A 23,694-nucleotide genomic window follows, 5' to 3' on the forward strand; every position below is an offset into this window, starting at 1 on the left:
AAAGTATAAAGAGAAAGATAAACTATCTGTGCTTAGAGGTTCCTGTCTGTCAAAGTCAAGTTCCACCCATTGAAAATAAAGTACATGTGTGAACGATCAGGAGTATGTAAGTAATTTCCGGATTTTTAGCTAGGGAATCTATAGGGCAGAGGGTATTTTGTATCTTCCAGTGTGGAAGAACAACACACCTCAGTCTCACAAAATGTAATATTAAGTTGAAACAGTCAAAAAGTCAAAAATAAATCAAAGATGATTTGAAGGAGCCACTGTGGGTGGAGGAGTGGTCACATTCCACAGCTGTTCATCAGAAGATAAAAATGCAGATTATAATGAGATTATAATGAGATGAGACTAAACACCTAAAACAAGGTTTGGATGTCTACACTTTTCTAGCGGTCACTGGAATACAAGTCCTAATGGGCCTTGCCAGCCTCTTACCAGGTCTCATATCTTTAGACCCTCCTTTGGCAACCTGCCACTCTCACAACTTTGATAACAAGCTGGTTGGTATGCGGAGACTTGTAGTTCCATAAAAGCTGAAAAACTGTGGCTTGCCAAAGACCGATCACGAGAAAGTATAGAGACTACTGTGCACTGAGGAAGCAAAATGGCAAATAGAATTTACTCAGTCATGAAGGGTGTTGTCGAGTGGAGGCTGCTGTAGCAATAAAACACAAGACCCTGTGGGTTTAGAACACCATTACCAAAACTCAGAGACTGGAGAATGGCAGATCCACTCACTTTGTGGACTAGTGGGGGTTGCTGCAACACTTGGAGGCATTCTCAATGGCATTAGACTACCGGGTGTCTCTGGACCTAAATCTGGTGAAGTCAGCAGAGGCGGGTACCATCCAGCAGCTCCTGAAGGGTTCTTCTATTTATGTCTCTGTCTTCTGTCAGTGGGAATCTATTAATCCCATTTCAAGAGCCAGGACACATTATGTTACATACATGATCTGCTCACAAAACCCCCCAAAAACAAACATAACTAAAAACCCAATTTAAAAAAAACAAACAAACATTCCTATAGAATGTTCTCATTGGTTCTTATCTAAATCTTTCAGCACAAGTTGATCATTATACTTGTTTTGTTTTTATTCCTGTTTAATAAAAATACCTCCTGCTTTGATAATAACATCTATTTGCCGAGCGGTTTCACTGAATAACAATAACAGAAGAAAAAGAGAAACAACAAATATTGAAGCAGATGTTACAGCCCTAGCTACTGACTACAGAACACATTTACCTGGTAAGTCTCTGAGAGACGCAATTTTTTTGGGATCCCCATGAACTACCTGAGAGAGGTTTGACCCAGGCCCCTCCCCCCTTTATCCGGCTTTGCTCCCAAAGGTGGGAGACAAAGGGGGATGTAGTTGAAATCCCGGCTGTCAGGATGCCGGAGCCGGAATCCCAACACCAGTCAGAACTCCGGCGGTAAGTAGTGGGCGGGTTATGAACTAGGGGGAGAGAGTTAGGTTTAGGCACTGGAGGGGAGGTTAGATTTAGCATGCCCTAATAGCAAGACCATGCATGCTGGGTCGTGTAGTTCCAAAGCAGCATGTTTAATGCTATTTGGGCATTTGAAGATATATTTCTATAGTATAGCACAAGTGATGACAATCATTTAATACATTGGGGGGATTAAGCATGAGGCCAGCATGACTCAGTGTAAGCATCCATCATCCAGTATAGGGCATTTACAGTGGAAATTAAGGATTTTGTCTCCAGTACAAGAGTCGATTTACTTTTTTGGAAGTGGACAGTGCCAATGTTTGGGATTTTGTATTGACTGTCCCACTCAAGACCTCACTAGCAGAAATCTTACCATACCCCAGAGTCTGTTTCTACTACTTCTGAAATGCCAAATGTTAGCGAAAGATTGCAAAACTGTTCTGCCACTTCACGGACCCCCGTACATGAGGAACAGATACTGTGACTGCGAGACAGACGGCGCATTGCAACTGAAACCGACGCTACAGCAGTAAATCAGGGGTCTTATAATAAAGGGGGCTAGTTGCTGAAGAGGACTGCACTAGTACAAGTAAGGCCAAGAGTGATAACATCCCAAGTGACCCAATTCCTGTAAAGTAAACCCTACCATTCCCAGATGCTAAGGCAACCAAGAAATGACAGAGATTTATTTACAACACCGTTGATCAAAGTATCATGGAAACTGTTACCAAGGGATTGTCACAAGCCGCAGCCACGTGATGGCGGTTCTCTCAGGCCGGTTGCTGGGATACAGAGACGCCACGCTGTTAGCTCATGAAGTCCTCCCTTTAGAGGATACATCAGCCCTGCTGGAACGGGATTGGTGCTTCCTCCCTTTTTCTGCCCTGCTGATGCGTTGCTCGGATGCCGGTGATAGCGTTTGACGTTTTTTTTGGTTCTGGTGTCTGCATCGTGTTGGTCATGCATCCTGAACCTCAGCCTGCCTGTCTCCAGTAGTCCTGCCGCTTGTGTCATCTTGGCGGCACAAGTCACACTCCAGCGAAATCCACCGCTTCTGTCAACTCGGCGGCACAGGCCTCTTCCTAGTGTCTCCTGCCGCACGTGTCATCTTGGTGGCACAAGATGCACTCCGGCGACATCTACCGCTTGTGTCATCTCGGCGGCACTCCTGCATCTTTCCCAATGCAATTCTGCGCTATCTGCTATACTGCCCAGAGACTGTATCTGCTTCCAGCCCTCTAGGCTGCTACACAGCTAAGTGGCTGCATCTTCTACCAGCCTTCAAGGCTGCTATACTGCCCAGAGACTGTAACCACTTCCAGCCCTCAAGGCTGCCACACAGCCCATTGGCTACATCCTCTAACAGCCCTCAAGGCTGCTACCAGCCCAGAGGCTACATCTGCTACCAGCCGTCAAGGCTGCTACATGGCCCAGTGGCTGCAACTTCAACCAGCCCTCAAGGTTGCTACACAGCCCAGAGGCTGCATCTGCTACTAGTCCTCGAGACTGTTACACAGCCCAGAGGCTGCATCAGTTATCTTTCTGCAAGGGGTACCCCAATCATCATTTTTGCATAATCCTTGGCTCTATTGCTACTCAGTGTTGATTCCGCTTAGGACTCGCGATACGGATGTAGTTATGAGACCGCCGGTCTCAATCCCGACATCGGAATCCCGGCAAGGGATTTAACATAGGCGTTGAAATACCGATGCCTATGTTTATCCCATAGCCAGAACGCCGAGGACGCCAGCCTGAATGAAGGTAAGTCCGGGGCAACCTTAGCATTAGCCGCGGCTGGGGGGGGGGGGTTAGCATTAGGGAGTCTAGCAGGTTAGGTTTGGGGGGGGGGGAGATTAGGGTTAGGCACCCCTAGGGGGGAGGCTTAGGGTTAGGCACCCCCAGGGAGACATTAGGGTTGGCACCCCTCCTAAAGTTTAGGGAGCAGTAAGGGGGGGCTACGCTTAGGCACGCAAGGGGAGGTTAGAGTTAGGCACTAGGTGGGGAGGTTAGGGTTAGACACCACTAAGGGAGGTTTAGGGCTAGGGGGTGGAACAGGGGACTCACCTGTCCAAGTCGGGATCTTCATCCTGTTGGGCATCCACTGTCAGGATTTGAACTGGCGGCTATTTCAATCCAATTCCGTTACCACTGCTCATCACACAGTCTTTACCCATCTTCACTTTGTGCTATTCTATCCCAGCTACAGTGACGATACTACACAATAGTGGATGTATCCTAAGCCGGGCATACATTATGCAATTATCTGCCCAATACACGTATTATAGGTGAATTGGGCTGATAACGGCATAGTGCATTACCGCGATCGACACTATGCAAGTATCAGACGGTTGGGGTTGGAGAATCTTAGAACTGCAATACTGACCCGATCACTGGACGGCCACATCTGGCAGCCTATGTGTTGCAGCCGACTGCCTGATATTTCTCCTGTTCCTTCACAGGGGTGTAATGGGGAAAAGGTTTCCACCACAGGGGAGGAAAGCCGATATTGTGGCCATACACTGTGACATGGGGCCTGATTCAGAGCCGCTCGTAAGCGGCCGCTCGTTCGTTACAAGCGATGTTTGTCCAACTGCGCATGCGTTACAGATCATAATACGCATGCGCGAACCAGTCATTGCGGCCGAAAATCGTTTGTTCGCTAAATAGCGAATGCCTGCTAATATGAGTGACAGGAGGAGGCGTATGTGGGTGGTAACAGGGGAAGGTACTTGTAAACGGGGAGTGGAGATCCGAACGCAGGCGTGCTTAAAGGTCAAAACGGGTGTTTTATGGGTGTGCATAATTAATACAGCAGCGTCATTGACCAAGTCACTGGGTTATTTTATAGACAGAACTGCTCGCAAAATTGTGGTAGCAAAAACCAGCCACAAGAATAGCGAGCAGCTCATACGCTGGTCGATGTACTCGATTAATCTAATAAATAGCGGACATGACGTATGATGCGAGCGGCCAGGGGGCGTAGTTACCCAAAAAACGACCGCAAGTTTTGTTCGCTCGTTCAGACATAGAGGCGTGAACAGACCGCAAAGAGCGAACGGTTCATTTGAATAGCCACCCCCTTTTCCTGAACGACCGTCCGCAAATTGCGTCCGGCTCTGAATCAGGGCCATAGCTCACAGTCTAAGGCCACATTATCTATTGGTGTCAGGCTGTCAGATAAAATGTGTCTAGGCAATATGCAAAACCTCTGTTCAAAGAATGATACATTAAAGTGTATTGATTCAAATGTGTTTAGTTTTTAAGCCTTAATAATCAAATTTCCTTGCAGGTGCCCCTCCTTTTTGGGGAATAATAGAACCCTAGGCCGCTGTGAGAGATTGGTCTGCCCTTACTTATCATACAGCAGGCACTGGTGCATGACACTGGGAGCCAATGAAACCTAGAGCCTAAGACTTCCAGGTGGTTCCTAGTATGAAGGGAGGTCGGGGCAGAAAGTGCATGGTTCCAGGACCAGCGAGACTGCACCAGGCAACTGGAATGGATGTGGCCGAATGTAAAGTGCTCCTTTCAAGAGACATTGGCCCTCATTCAGAGCCGTTCGCTATTTGCGGTCGTTCGTTTAAAAACAAGGGGTGGCTATTCAAATGATCCGTACGCACATTGCAGTCTGTTCACACCTCTAAGTCTGAACGAACGAGCAAAACATACGCTTGTTTATTTGTTAAAAACACCCCCTGGCCGCACGCATCCTACGTCATGTCCGCTATTTATTAGATTAATCGAGTACATCGACCAGCGTATGAACTGCTCGCTATTCTTGTGGTTGGTGTTTGCTACCACAAATTTGCGAGCAGTTCTGGCTCTAAAATAACCCAGTGACGTGGTCAATGACGCTGCTGTTTTAAATATACACACCCATAAAACGCCCGTTTTGACCTTTAAGCACGCCTGCGTTCGGATCTCCACTCCCCATTTTCAAGCACCTTCCCCTGTTACCACCCACATACGCCTCATTCTGTCACTCAAAATAGCAGGCACTCGCTATATAGCGTACAAACGATTTTCGGCCGCACTGACTGGTTCGCGCATGCGTACTAAAAAGCGTACGCATGCGCAGATGTGCAAACATCGCTCGGAACGAGCGTACTGCCGCTAACGAGCGGCTCTGAATGAGGGCCATTATTAGTAGTTCCCCTATGAATCTGTAATCACAGAAATGCTGCTGGAGGCAGATACTTGAAATCCTGACAATGGAAACATCCATTTGTTCTATTAGTTCTTTTAGTAGGGTTGGACTATAATAGGAGGTCATCTGCATCGCATTACACACGTTTCTGGTTATATGACCACTGTGTCCGCCAGAGCCGTAACTAGACTTTTTGGTGCCCTGTGCCAGAGAGAGCATTGGCACCCATCTCCCCACCCCCCATTTTTTAAAAAGGGACACAAGATAGTGCACCTGGAAAACGGCCATGCCCAGGAGATGCTGGGGATAAAAGAGGAAGCTACAAGTGAGAATGATAATAAACAGGAAAATTGACAGGTCCAAACAGCGCCCCCTGCCCTGCACTTACCCTAGTTACGGCCCTGGTGTCCGCTTCTAGTGCACCTTACTTTTTGGGAATTTGGCCTCACATAATGAAATTGTGGATACAAGTCGTCTCTGTTATTTTCTACAACACAATTCCAATCTCCCTGACAATTTTCAGAGCAAATTCTAATTTGTTTTCCTCGCACTCCCTCAGCAGGATAAAAGGTAGGGGGAAGTAATTATTTTAAAGTAAACATGCCGGGACACAAAGCAAAACCTCTGGTACACTCCTCTCAATGAATAATCATGCACTTGGAGGGGTTTAGTATAATTGGGCCAATAAAAACATGTCAGTCTCAAGGTGATTTTCTCTAAAAAGATCATCAATAGGTTAATTGATGTGGGACAGGTATGTGGAGGTGTAAATGATGTGGGACAGGTATGTGGAGGTGTAGATGATGTGGGACAGGTATGTGGAAGTGTAAATGATGGGGAACAGGTATGTGGAGGTGTAAATGATGTGGGACAGGTATGTGGAGGTGTAATGATGTGGGACAGGTATGTGGAGGTGTCAATGATGTGGGACAGGTATGTGGAGGTGTAAATGATGTGGGACAGGTATGTGGAGGTGTCAATGATGTGGGACAGGTATGTGGAGGTGTAAATGATGTGGGACAGGTATGTGGAAGTGTAAATGATGTGGGACAGGTATGTGGAGGTGTAAATGATGTGGGACATGTACGTGGAGGTGTAAATGATGTGGGACAGGTATGTGGAGGTGTAAATGATGTGGGACAGGTATGTGGAGGTGTAATGATGTGGGACAGGTATGTGGAGGTGTCAATGATGTGGGACAGGTATGTGGAGGTGTAATGATGTAGGACAGGTGTGTGGAGGTGTAATGATGTGGGACAGGTGTGTGGAGGTGTAAATTATGTGGGACAGGTGTGTGGAGGTGTAAATGATGTGGGACAGGTATGTGGAGGTGTAAATGATGTGGGACAGGTATGTGGAGGTGTAAATGATGTGGGACAGGTATGTGGAGGTGTAAATGATGTGGGACAGGTATGTGGAGGTGTAAATGATGTGGGACAGGTATGTGGATGTGTAAATGATGTGGGACAGGTATGTGGAGGTGTAAATGATGTGGGACAGGTATGTGGAAGTGTAAATTATGTGGGACAGGTATATGAAGGTGTAAATGATGTGGGACAGGTATGTGGAGGTGTAAATGATGTAGGACAGGTATGCGGAGGTGTAATGATGTAGGACAGGTATGCGGAGGTGTAATAATGTGGGACAGGTATGCGGAGGTGTAAATGATGTGGGACAGGTATGTGGAGGTGTAAATGATGTGGTACAGGTATGTGGAGGTGTAAATTATGTGGTACAGGTATGTGGAGGTGTAATGATGTGGGACAGGTATGTGGAGGTGTAAATGATGTAGGACAGGTATGTGGAGGTGTAAATGATGTGGGACAGGTATGTGGAGGTGTAAATGATGTGGGACAGGTATGTGGAGGTATAATGATGTGGGACAGGTATGTGGAGGTGTAAATGATGTGGGACAGGTATGTGGAGGTGTCAATGATGTGGGACAGGTATGTGGAGGTGTCAATGATGTGGGACAGGTATGTGGAGGTATAATGATGTGGGACAGGTATGTGGAGGTATAATGATGTGGGACAGGTATGTGGAGGTGTAAATGATGTGGGACAGGTATGTGGAGGTGTAAATGATGTGGGACAGGTATGTGGAGGTGTAATGATGTGGGACAGGTATGTGGAGGTGTAATGATGTGGGACAGGTATGTGGAGGTGTAAATGATGTGGGACAGGTATGTGGAGGTGTAAGTGATGTGGGACAGGTATGTGGAGGTGTAATGATGTGGGACAGGTATGTGGAGGTGTTGTATTGATGGTAGAGGGGTGTTGAACTTGCAGATAAGAGGTAAAAGTGTTTTTTTTTCATCATTTTACAAACTTGTATAAAAACACTGAAAATTACAAAATGCTCTAAAATTTGCTGAAAAAAACTTGCTGGATTTAATTTTTCCACCATTTTTAAAACATATTAAAATCCATCTGAGACCTCGAATATTTCTACTATCTCATTTACAATTTTTGGGGATGCAGGGTGATTTTTCCACTCTTTCGTGCACTTCTCCCTTGCCACGCACTGTAGAATTAAAGCACTACATCGATGCGATCGACGCAAATGGCCGTTTACAGTTGAATTGTGAGAATCGCGTGAGCTCTCTTCATTAAATCTTGTCGCGATGTGCGTGAATTTTGAGCTGCAGATTTGCGTTTCCAAACTCGCACAGAATTGTAAAGGTTGCATGTTCCTGTAATATCTGGCGTGCCAGGCTAACTGGCCTTCCTTTCTCTTGCTGGCCAGTCTCTCTAGCTACTGGCAGGCAGACATATGATGCTATGGGATATTCTCTGATTCTGTTGTATATTCCCCAGGTCAATGTGTACCTTGCTCACAGCACTTTTGGCATCATTTTCTAAAACTTGTCACACATCACAGTTCTACTTTAATTCCAATCTGTCTATGAAGTAGAGGCCAAAGGGACCCAAACCCATTCACTGAGCAGAGTGGTCTTTTATCTCTGTAAGAAAGAGCCAAGCTCCGTATACACTAGCAGATATTAATGAGCGATTGCACGATTACTACATTGTAATCGTGCAATCGCTCATTAATCGTGCATGAATCTGCCATGAAAATGTTGAAAATGACCATACGCACTCCCGCTGGTCGCTAACGCCAGATTGACCATGTTTCAGGAATGAGGGAGGGTGTCTACTAGGGATGTGCAGGCTCGGATAGGTTCGAATTTGCAGGCAGAGTTCAGATTTTTCCCTCCAAAAATTGGGTCTCAGAAAGAGGGAAAACGTCATCTTTCATGGACAAATATCATCATTCCTGGACAAAAGTCCATGGAAGATGATGTTTGTCCATGAAAGATGACGTTTTGCCCCTTTCTGAGACCCGATTTTTGGAGGGAAAAATACGAACCTATCCGAGCCTGCACATCCCTAGTGTCTACATTGCACGACATATCGTTCAATGTAGGCACTGCAGGGGAAGAGGAATCGTCCCACTATCTGCTAGGGGATACGCACCTTTAGGAAACATGAAAAGACATCAGGACTCCATGGTATTGGTGAAAAGGTGTACTTGTTTCAGGTTTCCATAGGGCTTTGAAACTCATTTGAATTTTGTATTCTTAAAATCAGGACTCACATCACCTCTACTAGGGTAAACTGCATGTTTAATAAGTCCTACATCAAATATGCGCAATATCCACCCCTTCTATCTACCAATTTGCTATCTAGTTTGTTGTGTCTCCTTAAATATCATCACGCCGACCGGCGCCTCCCTCCCAGGCTCAATCAGCCATATTTAATTTGTAATTTCTGAATCATTTTATTCTTCCATACCTCATTCTAACGAAGTATGTTTATATTTTGACTGTGGCAACAGGTATTTTGAGATGATCTAAGTGTTGGGGCTTTACCAACATTTAATATTTACTTCTTTCCTTTGTACTTTGGTTTATACTCAGACATGCTCAGAACTATTTTGATGTATCATATAGTGTATTTGTTCTCCATGTCTAGACATGATATCAGTGCTTGTACTGTTGAATAATATATAGTACTGCAATGCCTCAATAACTTTATAAAAAAAAAATGTTTGTGTAATATAAAATCTTGTTTCACTGTACCCAAGGTATTTGTGTGTGCCTCTAATCAGAAGCCTGTAGTATCAAGTAACAATGACTTTCCTAGCACCACCAGACCAATGTCTGCTCATCAGAATGGGCAATGATTGTACATTTCTTTACTGCCACTAGCTTCATGTGAAATACATACGCAGGTTTCTTTATATATTTATTTATATGGCCAAGCAATGCAGCTAGGACATAACGGCATATGCAGGCAGTGGCGTCCCTACCTAATCTGACACCCGGGAGTATATTTACTAAAGTGCTGGTTTTTAGAAGTGGAGATGTTGTACATAGCAACCAATCAGATTTTACTTATCATTTATCTATTATTATTTATTATTATAGTACCAGCTATTTATATAGAACACACATATTACGCAGTGCTCTAGAAGATAATAGCTACAATCTGATTGGTTGCTATGGGCAACAACTCCACTTCTAAAAACCTGCACTTTAGTAAATATACCCCCAATGTGGTTAGGAATGGGCTGCCTTGTAGTGCTTGCAGTCGGCAAAAAAAGGGGGTGTGGCCTTACGGGTGGGAGCGTGGCCTCGCGGTCTGAACCCCCGTTTGTCACTCCGGGGGTGCCGGAGTTGCGGGCTACCCCCAGGGAACAGTTTGTTTTGCAGTGCAGGCTCCCTCACTGTGTCAGGAGCCGAGTGCTGCACGTAATGCTACAGTGCAGCACCCGGCTCCTGTCACTGAGGAATCGGCACTTTGGTGTCACCCCTCGGCTTGTGACACCCAGATGCGGCCCACACCCCCCTTGTGACGCCACTGTCTGCAAGTCACATGCGCTGGAGGTGGTATGAATGAACCTGCTGCCTCATAATCTTAACTGTTCCCAGAGCTACCTGTCATTCTTACAGGTACAGATATGTAATTACTGAATGTGCGGTCTGATGGCAAAGGGTGTTTATGCAGGGGCGCCGAGAGGGGGGGGGAGCAGGTACAGATTACCCGGGCCCGGGCTTCCTGAGCGTGTGCTGAGCTGCAGTGGGAGACTGCTGTGGCTGCTGAGCTGCAGCCACAGCAGTCTCCTAAGCCTGTGGGGGGAGCGATCACACTGATCGCGCCCCCCCCTGGCTTTGCGCCGGGCTGAGGGGGCTCAGAGCGCCCCCTCTCCCCAGCGCCGCTTCGCGCCGCTGCATGTCTTTTTTTTTTCCAGGAAGGGGGCGTGGCCACGCCTCCCCTGATTAGGCCACGCCCCCTATTACCCGGGCCCGCACAGCTCTCAGCGGGCCTGTGTTTATGACATCATCACAGGGTTATAGCCCATGTTGGAATTCCCGAAAACATGACAGATATCACTGATCTCTCTTCAAATATAAAACATGAACCACTGGACGGATTTTGTACACAGTTTTCACTATTTTATAGAGCATTTGTCGAGGATGGTTTATTTAATACTAGGGATGTGCAGGCTCGGATAGGTTCGACTTTGCACGCCGAGTTCGGATTTTTCCCTCCAAAAATCGGGTCTCAGAAAGAGGCAAAATGTCATCTTTCATGGACAAACATCATCTTCCATGGACTTTTGTCCCCGGAATAATGATGTTTGTCCATGAAAGATGAAGTTTTGCCTCTTTCGGAGACCCGTTTTTGTGAGGGAAAAATCCGAGCTCGGCGTGCAAATCCGAGCCTACACATCCCTATTTAATAGCATGTAAAGTTTTTCCCCTTTTTTACCGTTCCCATTTCATTTATGTGAAAAATGACTCTTTAGTTTCAAATAGAGCATTTGTCCAGGAAGCTTTAGGCGTATGACACATTAATGTGTGACAAAAGGGAGCCGAGCAGTGACGATATTAGTGATACAGCTGTCACTATTGTATAGAGCATGTGTGGAGGAAGGTTTAGGCGTATGACACATTAATGTGTGACAAAAGGGAGCAGAGCAGTGATGATATTAGTGATGTAGATGTCACTATTGTATAGAGCATGTGTGGAGGAAGCTTTAGGCGTATGACACATTAATGTGTGACAAAAGGGAGCCGAGCAGTAACGATATTCGTGATACAGCTGTCACTATTGTATAGAGCATGTGTGGAGGAAGCTTTAGGCGTATGACACATTAATGTGTGACAAAAGGGAGCCGAGCAGTGACGATATTAGTGATACAGCTGTCACTATTATATAGAGCATGTGTGGAGGAAGGATTAGGCGTATGACACATTAATGTGTGACAAAAGGGAGCCGAGCAGTGATGATATTAGTGATACAGCTGTCACTATTGTATAGAGCATGTGTGGAGGAAGGATTAGGCGTATGACACATTAATGTGTGACAGAAGGGAGCAGAGCAGTGACGATATTAGTGATACAGCTGTCACTATTGTATAGAGCATGTGTGGAGGAAGGATTAGGTGTATGACACATTAATGTGTGACAAAAGGGAGCCGAGCAGTGATGATATTAGTGATGTAGCTGTCACTATTGTATAGAGCATGTGTGGAGGAAGGATTAGGCGTATGACACATTAATGTGTGACAGAAGGGAGCAGAGCAGTGACGATATTAGTGATACAGCTGTCACTATTGTATAGAGCATGTGTGGAGGAAGGATTAGGTGTATGACACATTAATGTGTGACAAAAGGGAGCCGAGCAGTGATGATATTAGTGATGTAGCTGTCACTATTGTATAGAGCATGTGTGGAGGAAGGATTAGGCGTATGACACATTAATGTATGACACAAGGGAGCCGAGCAGTAACGATATTAGTGATACAGCTGTCACTATTGTATAGAGCATGTGTGGAGGAAGGATTAGGCGTATGACACATTAATGTATGACACAAGGGAGCCGAGCAGTAACGATATTAGTGATACAGCTGTCACTACTGTATAGAGCATGTGTGGAGGAAGGATTAGGCATATGACACATTAATGTGTGACAAAAGGGAGCCGAGCAGTGATGATATTAGTGATACAGCTGTCACTATTGTATAGAGCATGTGTGGAGGAAGGTTTAGGCGTATGACACATTAATGTGTGACAAAAGGGAGCAGAGCAGTGATGATATTAGTGATGTAGATGTCACTATTGTATAGAGCATGTGTGGAGGAAGCTTTAGGCGTATGACACATTAATGTGTGACAAAAGGGAGCCGAGCAGTAACGATATTCGTGATACAGCATGTGTGGAGGAAGCTTTAGGCGTATGACACATTAATGTGTGACAAAAGGGAGCCGAGCAGTGACGATATTAGTGATACAGCTGTCACTATTATATAGAGCATGTGTGGAGGAAGGATTAGGCGTATGACACATTAATGTGTGACAAAAGGGAGCCGAGCAGTGATGATATTAGTGATACAGCTGTCACTATTGTATAGAGCATGTGTGGAGGAAGGATTAGGCGTATGACACATTAATGTGTGACAGAAGGGAGCAGAGCAGTGACGATATTAGTGATACAGCTGTCACTATTGTATAGAGCATGTGTGGAGGAAGGATTAGGTGTATGACACATTAATGTGTGACAAAAGGGAGCCGAGCAGTGATGATATTAGTGATGTAGCTGTCACTATTGTATAGAGCATGTGTGGAGGAAGGATTAGGCGTATGACACATTAATGTGTGACAGAAGGGAGCAGAGCAGTGACGATATTAGTGATACAGCTGTCACTATTGTATAGAGCATGTGTGGAGGAAGGATTAGGTGTATGACACATTAATGTGTGACAAAAGGGAGCCGAGCAGTGATGATATTAGTGATGTAGCTGTCACTATTGTATAGAGCATGTGTGGAGGAAGGATTAGGCGTATGACACATTAATGTATGACACAAGGGAGCCGAGCAGTAACGATATTAGTGATACAGCTGTCACTATTGTATAGAGCATGTGTGGAGGAAGGATTAGGCGTATGACACATTAATGTATGACACAAGGGAGCCGAGCAGTAACGATATTAGTGATACAGCTGTCACTATTGTATAGAGCATGTGTGGAGGAAGGATTAGGCATATGACACATTAATGTGTGACAAAAGGGAGCCGAGCAGTGACGATATTAGTGATACAGCTGTCACTATTGTATAGAGCATGTGTGGAGGAAGGTTTAGGCGTATGACACATTAATGTGTGACAAAAGGGAGCAGAGCAGTGATGATATTAGTGATGTAGATGTCACTATTGTATAGAGCATGTGTGGAGGAAGCTTTAGGCGTATGACACATTAATGTGTGACAAAAGGGAGCCGAGCAGTAACGATATTCGTGATACAGCTGTCACTATTGTATAGAGCATGTGTGGAGGAAGCTTTAGGCGTATGACACATTAATGTGTGACAAAAGGGAGCCGAGCAGTGACGATATTAGTGATACAGCTGTCACTATTATATAGAGCATGTGTGGAGGAAGGATTAGGCGTATGACACATTAATGTGTGACAAAAGGGAGCCGAGCAGTGATGATATTAGTGATACAGCTGTCACTATTGTATAGAGCATGTGTGGAGGAAGGATTAGGCGTATGACACATTAATGTGTGACAGAAGGGAGCAGAGCAGTGACGATATTAGTGATACAGCTGTCACTATTGTATAGAGCATGTGTGGAGGAAGGATTAGGTGTATGACACATTAATGTGTGACAAAAGGGAGCCGAGCAGTGATGATATTAGTGATGTAGCTGTCACTATTGTATAGAGCATGTGTGGAGGAAGGATTAGGCGTATGACACATTAATGTGTGACAGAAGGGAGCAGAGCAGTGACGATATTAGTGATACAGCTGTCACTATTGTATAGAGCATGTGTGGAGGAAGGATTAGGTGTATGACACATTAATGTGTGACAAAAGGGAGCCGAGCAGTGATGATATTAGTGATGTAGCTGTCACTATTGTATAGAGCATGTGTGGAGGAAGGATTAGGCGTATGACACATTAATGTATGACACAAGGGAGCCGAGCAGTAACGATATTAGTGATACAGCTGTCACTATTGTATAGAGCATGTGTGGAGGAAGGATTAGGCGTATGACACATTAATGTATGACACAAGGGAGCCGAGCAGTAACGATATTAGTGATACAGCTGTCACTATTGTATAGAGCATGTGTGGAGGAAGGATTAGGCATATGACACATTAATGTGTGACAAAAGGGAGCCGAGCAGTGACGATATTAGTGATACAGCTGTCACTATTGTATAGAGCATGTGTGGAGGAAGGTTTAGGTGTATGACACATTAATGTGTGACAAAAGGGAGCCGAGCAGTGACACTTTTAGTGAAGCAAGTCAATGAAAAACCGGACGTCCGAGCACTTACTTGGCTTACGCTGCCTAAACCGTTACAGATATATCACAACGATGGACTTTATTTATACCATGTAGAAACTGATACTTATTATACGGTTTCTCCAGAAAAATTGATGTAAGACCTGTTTACTGACACAAAATATCAGTATATCCCTTTTCTTACCGTTCCTATTTCATTTATGTGAAAAACGATTCTTTAATATCAAACTAGCCCAATTCCCGGTAAGAGCCTGCTTTGGCATAACAATAAATAAAGCACAGGGGAAGACACTTAACATGGCTGGAGCTGACCTAGGTGGACATCATTTTGCTCATGGACAACTCTAAGTGGCCCTTTTCCGAGTCACGGCAAAACTAAATCTTTTCGTGTTGACGTCAGGAGGAAAAACGACTAATGTCGCCTACAGGGCAATTTTATAAGATCTCTGTTAAAGACTATCGCCGTAAATTCAAAATTGCTCCCGTGCGAACCCGGGGCGGGCCGCTAGTATTAGTATTAGAAAATAATTGAGGTTACAGTGCTTTTACAACATAAATGGCCTCGGTCATAATACTGCAGTGTACCGTAATGGAAAAAAAAAAGCTATTGAATATATTATATACTTCTGTATGTTTATAGGGTCATTCCACTAATATTTATTCTCAGAGTGACTGAAATAAAGCTGCTCGGGGCGTACATTTCTCTAGATGAGGTAGTAAATGCGATTGTTAAGTGTAATCATTATGTCAGAATCTTCAGGACAGTGTTTTTTAAGGTTTGAGAAGATTATACTTAGCAAATGTTCCCCGTAATGCCTGACTTCCGCTGGAAGCGCTGTGGTGGAAGGGAGCTGGATGCTCGGTACAGTATAACAGGATAATCTGTTAAGACAATGTTATTTTTAAAGTAATGCCATTGTAAATAAAAGCTTTTTATCCTCCATGAACTATCTGTTTCCACAAGCTTTTGGAAAGTGGATATTGGGTTACTGTATTATTTTGGATTGGGTAAGATACATCCCCCTTTAAAACTTTAAGCTTTGTAACAAAAAACACATGGGGGCTTATGTTTCACATTGAAGATAATTGTGAGCTATTGCAATTTCTCCATTTATAATACATTTTATACACGGAGTATCGTTTTTATTCCATGGATGCTGGAAAGAGGTTTTGTGAATACAAAAAAAAAAAAAAATTCTTACAAAAATTCTATAGAAACAGAAGGTAGAGAGCTCCTGATTGGCTCAGAGGCTGTGGATATGACCTAATGTTACAAGTAAACTAGTATGAGTGAGTAGAACTCCAAGGATTCCAGTAAGCAAATTATTTTAAACAGGAAATATAGTGAAAACCTGACCTGTTAGCAGCAAACAAACTGAGAACTACTAATATCAGCATGCTGTATTTTGCTACACCAGACAGCTAAAACAGGTGTCAGACTACTTGACATAGGTGCAGCACATCACTGCACTTTACACCTGGTTATTAAATGTCCAGCTAGATTTGTGTTTTTAAATCCCCCTTATTCTGCGTTTGCTTTTTCACTGGCAATGCATGGAAATTAGATGAAGGTTTCTAAACAGTTAATTGCAAACGTTAATGTCTACTTTAGACAAAAACAACATTTTGTGCTCTGCAATGTTATGTGTCTTATCGGGGTGCAATTAAAACAAAAAAAAACAACTACAGTCACAATAAATATTTAAGCAAAAAAAACTTCAGCCCTAATAGTTGGCGTGCGATTTTATGTCTCACCTTCATGCGATTTGGCCATTGTGGCTTAAAATGACTTAACTGGTCAGCAAAATAGTAGACTGTTTGAGCACCTTAAGACGCTGATTCTGGGGCGGGTGCAATTGTGCATGCGTCTAAGGATGGAATTCAATTCATTGCAAGTTTGATAAGCTCCCGGAATGAGTGCCTAGAGCTGTTCAATTGTCCTGAGGTGTGAGCAGAAATCCGCGCTAACTACTGTCTCAGGGCTAGTCACGGTGTTACTTAAGTCGGAATATGGAGTTTACTGTGACTACGAGTGAAAAGTGATAAGAAAGTGATAAGGTGCCAGCCAATCAGCTCCCAACTGTCATCTCACAGGCTGGGTTTGAAAAATGACAGTTGGGAGCTGATTGGCTGGCACCTTATCACTTTCTTATCACTTTTCACTCTGTCCCCTAACACTGCTTAGTAAATAGACCCCTAAGTCCCGGGCATTAGTCATGAAGGAACGTTTACGGCAGGGAAAGGCCACAAGTGCATAACACACATTAGGCTTAAAACATCCATACCTGAACATTTGTACTCCGGATCTACTCCTTTAAGGAGTGCGTCAAAGAGAGATATTTCCACCTTCTGTTTCCTGTGATGGCAGCTTATGAGCAACGACGGCTGGGTCACTACAAGATGCAGAAAAGGATTCAGCTGCAAATCTCCAGTTCCTCTCCGTCCAGGCTGACGAACAATAGTAATGCCCAGCGCTTGCCGTGCAGAAGATCGCGTAGTTGCATGGAGACGTTCCAGGGATAGGAGCCCACCTTTGCCATTGACTGGAGAGGAAGAACTGCTGTTTAGAAGGTCCTCAGCTGTGAGTGAGGAGATACAAGACTGGACGGACTTATCCAATACCTCATCTAATTCAGTGCTAGACTGGTTCAGAGAACTTTTTCCAACCTTTGCATTGTCGGCGGTGTCTACTATCGATTTAGGCACCGCAGTGCATGAGTAGGACATCAGAGATATGCGGCTGGCGGTGATAAATATATCGAAGGGAATGAAATTCAGGTTCTTTACAATAGAGGACTGCTTGGATGGACGGACGATTCTGTGGCGACTCGTGCCACTTTGCGGTTCAATCTGAACTATTCTTATTTTCACACTGTCGCTGCCAATGCCACTGTCTTGGGCGCCACTATAACGGGATGACGTGTCTCCTGTTCGGCCATCGGTGCTATCCCTATTTTGTTGTTCTTGCCGAGAGACCTACGAAAGGAAACATAATTGTTGTTCATAAAATGAGTTATCGTCTAATGAGATTGCTTCTGAGATTTACAATCAGACAATAAGGATAAGGATACCATTGCATGGCGCTCCATTCATATTCAAACAGATATATTGGAAATCCCTTCTGAAATATTTTGCTCAATCCCTAATATCCATTAGCGGCCAACATTTCACGGTGCCCTCCAATTGAAATTTGGCGGTCTAAAATCTCCCCATGACACCTTCCCTGACCATGGTTAACACAAGATTGTATTGTAAAAATAAAAAAGGGCAATAGGTAATTATATTGTACAGTGGTCAGTATAAGAAAAAAAAAAAAAAAAAAAGGGACATTTTCAGGGTGAAATTTTAAAAACTTCGGGGTCACTAAATTTAAGGCAATTATAATAACAATGATACATGACCCAACTGCTACGGATTCTTTTAAACGACAGAAAGATGTTTAAGTTGCAGTTTTCAAGGTAAAAAAAACAGGACAGTCCTGGAAACCCTCCGCACAGGGAAGACCTATGCTGTAATTAAAGGTGCATACACATGTAACGATTTTTTGAGTTATGATGATGAACGATTATCATTCATGCGCGTTCACGTTTGTAGTTCATTTCTGACTGACCAACTGAATGATTTTTCATTAAGGGAAGGAACATTTTTTGTTCATTTTTGAAAAAATGGTTCAAAAAAATGGTTCATTACACTTCAAAAAATCGTTCACTTTTTCAAAAGGAAAAACTGACCGAAAATCGTTCAATAACAAAATCGTTACGTGTGTATGCATGCAGCTTAACAAATAGGGGTCCACCATGAAAAGGAGTGAGCGCTTGTACCAGGAAGCAGGATGAGGTTAGAGGTCACACATAAAATTAAAACTTTGACCTCTGGCCACCTTTTTGTCCTGACCCATAACGTCACTCATCTCCACGCTACCAACCTCCACAGCAACCCATGTTTATCAGATAAATAAAGCGACCTTAGGGCAGGCACTGGTAAAATGATTACAATACGTCATTGATGAATGATGTGTAAAAATAAACAAAGACAAATAATGAGGTGCAAAGTAAGCAGAGTGCCCGCTGTCACCCCTCAGGCCTGGGCGAACACGGCATTCCCTAAAATTGTGAGAAATTAGGATAGCAGCGCTACAAAAATGTAATAAAATAAATTTAATACAATACACATTAAATATTGGACAATAATATATACTCAGTACTGAGCTAAAAATGAATAAATTCAACATAAAACATCTAAAATTCATATGGCATACATAGGCATAAACTTGAAGAAACCCTGTAGGCACTAGAAATAACAATAGGACCAATTGAATGGGCACCGTGGAATAAAGTCATAGATGGGTGGCAAAGTCCAGTGTTAGTATAGGTATATTACCCATTCCAGATCACAACAGTGAGGGATACTTAATTAGCGATGGTCTTCATAGATGCTTTAGTCCAACGCAAACAGATGAAACCTCATGGTAACCGGATGCTGGGCAGTTTGCATGAGTGTCCCAATTCCAAACGGTGCTTCCAAGACAATAAGTACTGGGTCCAAAAAAAATGATATGTGCCAAAAACCAGGGTAGATATTACCAACGCGTTTCACTGCACAGGGCAACTTTTTCAAGGTTTTTGTATGCCTATTCAAGCAGCCTTTATATAGTGCCTATCATTCATGCCTAATGGTCCTCAGGTGCAAACAATTAGAGCATTGATTCCACATGAATAAAAACATTTCAAACATATTAACATAAAGATGCGTAATCGGAGGCAAGCCCATCTTATAATGATAGTCAAGTATAAAAAAAATACATAAAAAAATCACAATAATAAAATAACTACACTTACTAAGAAAGCCGGTAATCCGGACATAATGGTAGGCGGTCCCTTATTTATTTACTTCCGACCTATTATTTCATCATTGGCCGCGCTGAAGCACATGACCGGACTGAATACAGGCCATGGAACGCAGCGTCTCAGCGCCGCGTTCCAAGCCTCTAGCTAGACTCAACAGTGCCCTCTACTATATATCTTTATAGTTTTTTCCTTCGTTTCCTAAAATTGTGGCCTGGCCAATTTATGCGTTGGCCGCTTTTAATGCAACCCACTATTAACTCCATCAAGGGCGATATTTTTAACATGGAAACAAGAAGATTCAATAATACCGTTATATGATGCAAAAAAGTTGAGGGCAGTACATAATGAAAATAACATTTGTATACAAAACTCAAGTCTGAATACCTTGATGAAAACTACAGACACCACTAGAGAATGACCATAACCTCAGCACTAATTCTATATGTGCACAAACACAATAATGCATCAAGTGACCAGGATCTAGCAGGCAATAGGTGCTAGATGCCAATGTGCAATCTGACCAGGGACGTGCAGTGAGGTCAGTGGGTGGGGAGGCACTGGCTAGTATCAGGAGCCAGATTTACACACATATATGAACCTCCCCCACCTGCACAGATCTCCCCCCTCACACACAGATTGCTCCTAGCCCAGATCGGGATCACCCCCCTCACACATATCTCCCATTAACAGAGAAGATCCCCCCCTAGCACAAAAGATTTACCCCACACACACACACACACACAGATCTCCCCCTAGCGGCGGACCCCACTCGCCTTTTTCTCCTTTGTGTGCTTCCTCTGTCTGCATATTCCAATTTCCATCCCTCCTCAGTGCTGCTGCAGCTGAGCTCCGATGCCTAGACTGGTTACCTGATCGTCAGAGGTGTCCTTCAGAGCTTAAGGTTCACAGTGAGGCATGCCACCATTAGCTCTTTTTCTGTGTTTTTTTATTGGCTGGTTCGTGGCCCAGCCCCTTGCACCAGGCAGTGTCTGAAATATCAGAGGTGAGGCTGAGCTCTTAATGCCTCATCTCTTGTCTCTCTCTGTATTTCCAGGGAGTGATGCAATTTGGTGAGTTTTACTTATAAGTTATAAATAACTTTTTTGTATTATTCTAATCATTTTTATAGTCAAACTCTGCAGTCTGACAGGGAGCACAGTATGACCGGGGAGGCTCTGCCTCCACTACCTACTCTGACTGCACGTCCCTGAATCTGACATGATCTGTTGTCTGGACATAAGCTGAATCTTTCCAAATAGGCTCCAGGTACTCCCAGCCCTGCTTATCAGTCCAATATATCACTCAGTTCCATTATATGAATGAAGATAAAACTGAATGAATGCATAGAATAAACAGTTAAAATCTCTATTACATTTATCACATTATTAAGTGCTTTCATAAGTGTTTCAATGGTAAAATGTAACTGTCACCTACATATAAAGGTATACCTTCAAATATGGTCATAGAGTTTCACATGGTAATGTATTCACCCACCATGGTAATGTTCTCAGTCATCACTGTGAGCGTTGGTTACTTATTGGGGGCTTCACATTGGGTCTTGCACTTCTGAAGTGGGTGTGGCTACACCATGTTGGGGGTGTGGCTAGACCTTTTTGGAAGGCCTGACCCCAGTACTTTCTACCCACCCCTTTCTCGGCATCCGTTATAGTTAGCCATGTAACTTTTCTAACCTATGGTTATACCTATGGTTAGCACATTTTTTTTAAAGACAACCGGTAATGTGTCCCGACTCCCTATATGATAATAGACATATGTACGTACTTAGAATTGTACAATTTAAGCACATCTAAAATGACAGCAGTGGTAGGCAAGCTATGTCTTCTGCAGTTGCTTGGGGAAGTGCTGGTTCTACGAAAGTTGGGAAGCCATAGATTTCCTAATACTACTGTAAGTGTCAGACAGCAGAAGCTGTATTGCCATGTAAGACAATATACATGTAAAATTAAAAAAACATACAAACACACAAGAGCACGGAACATCCAAGGAAAACCTCCCATTTACCTCCTGATCCAATATGGACCCAGTCGTAGGACATTCTATATTCTCTATGAAATGATATAAGGGCCTACTATTTGAACACTACAGTATATAATGGCCTCTTGTACTGTAGGGATTGAATGAATGACTCATTTAACGAAGAAACGTCTCTGGTCATTCAACAGAACCATGAAGCAAATGTTTTATTACCATTTGAAAGTGTAAAGAATGCAGGTTCCATTAGACATTGATTTATTATGCACACTTCTGAAACTAATTGAGTATATTAACTCTCTCCCAGAGGTACGGTGAAAACAAAAATACGGCAATTAGTTAGAATGACTACTGGAAAACGAGGAGCTTTGAATATTGCCCTGGGCTTAACTGCTGCTTACTGTGCGCCTGCAGTCACCTGTTCTGCGGTAGAAAGAGATGCCCTTAGTTATAGGTCCCTTTTGGGTTAATCCTAGTGCTTACCGGGGGAAAAAAAAAAACACTAAGAAAAGCAAATAAAGGCTGAACTTGTGAAGGAAAAAATAAATAAAGTAACCAAAACCATTTATCTGTACACAAGTAAAGTGACCGGGATTCCACATCAAACATGAAGCACCAGCTGGCTTGTACCCGACTATAAAGCCACCATTTATCATAAAGCTCTATAAGGAGATCTCTGCTCATATTCCTTGTATAACCCATTTAAAGCAGACAATAAAAGTTTTCTTTAATTAGCTACCGGTGTGCATTAACATGATCATGATTAAACCATAAAAACCAACTGTACATTACTCTTGTACCCTTGGCCAGATGTTTTAAATTACTCCATTTGAAAATGTACTTTGAGCCTCTTTTTGAAAAAAAAAAAAAAGATCGACCTTCTGCTTTCAGAGAATTAAATGCATATTACTGTAGTGAAGGAGATAGTATTTCAGACCTCCAGGCGTATATTAAATATACTGGCAGGACATTAGACAAAATGCTTGACTTATTAGATACTTCCTATTCTAAACAGTGTCATCAAAGCCTAAAAACAAAATTCATATAAAAGCAGCACAGAGCTTCCACATAGAACATATGCCAAAGACTCTCTACTTTCCAGCTAATGAGGAAAGGATGTGTACTCTTAACATATGAATGTAAGATTTTCCAAACATTCACATTAGGAAACATTGCTATTGGTTCCATATGTTAGATTTAACTGGACTGGTAAAATAACCTTTAAGATAGCTGGCATGATAACTGTAATTAAACAGCAATCAAAGGGTTTAGATAGAAGTGGAAATTTGGTTCCTTAATGGCCAATTAGGACAGGATAAATATAGGTTTAGAAAAAAATAAAAATAACAACACAAACACGGCTGTAAGTTGAGATATATTATACATCAGGGATAGTTTAAATCATTTTCAAGTAAAAAAGAAAGAAAGAAATATTTCTAAAAAGGGAATAAGGTAATCTCCCGGAATGCCCAGGAGGACAAGCCTAGTGTTCATTCTAGCACCCTGCACCTGTCACAACCCGTGCAGTTCCTCTATCCTGCCTGAGGTGTCGCTCTCTGTTCTGGTGCTTCTAGCAAAGTCAGCTGATGCAACAAACTGCTGAGATACAGACAACAGTGTGCTAGAAGCACTAGAGCAGAGAGCGACACCCCAGGCAGGAAAGAAGAACTGCATGTGTTGTGACAGGTGCAAGGTGCTAGAATGAACCCTACAAGTCTCCCTGTTTAGGGGAAGTGGGCAGTCCCAGAGGAGTCATGATGATGCAACCTGTGGCTTTGTGGGTCATGTCACTTTATAGCAGGAGCTTTGCCACAAAAATATGAGTCACAGCTGCATGGCCCTGCAAGTCCCACCATGGCCAGCCCCTCCGAGATCTAACAGAGAACACCATTCAAATATCCGCAAGTAAACAACAAACTCTTCTAATATGAGGGA

The 23,694-nt window shown here is 43.4% G+C and overlaps 1 protein-coding gene across 6 annotated transcripts in view; it reads right to left on the bottom strand.

Moving 5' to 3' along the window:
* The window catches only part of VPS13B (vacuolar protein sorting 13 homolog B), a 1,086,122-nt gene that overhangs the window by 271,137 nt on the left and 791,291 nt on the right, over positions 1–23,694 (bottom strand). For all 6 annotated transcript variants that reach the window (XR_015869381.1, XM_088442693.1, XM_088442694.1 and 3 more), the window contains exon 34: positions 17,206–17,896. Coding sequence is in view for 5 of the 6 variants with exons in the window: in XM_088442693.1 (XP_088298819.1) it covers positions 17,206–17,896 (691 nt within the window). In the remaining variant the exon portion in view is untranslated. The remainder of the gene's footprint in view (positions 1–17,205; positions 17,897–23,694) is intronic.

The sequence above is a fragment of the Taudactylus pleione genome, unplaced genomic scaffold, assembly GCF_031769625.1.
Source record: "Taudactylus pleione unplaced genomic scaffold, aTauple2 ptg000314l, whole genome shotgun sequence".
Classification (NCBI taxonomy): Eukaryota; Metazoa; Chordata; class Amphibia; order Anura; family Myobatrachidae; genus Taudactylus; species Taudactylus pleione.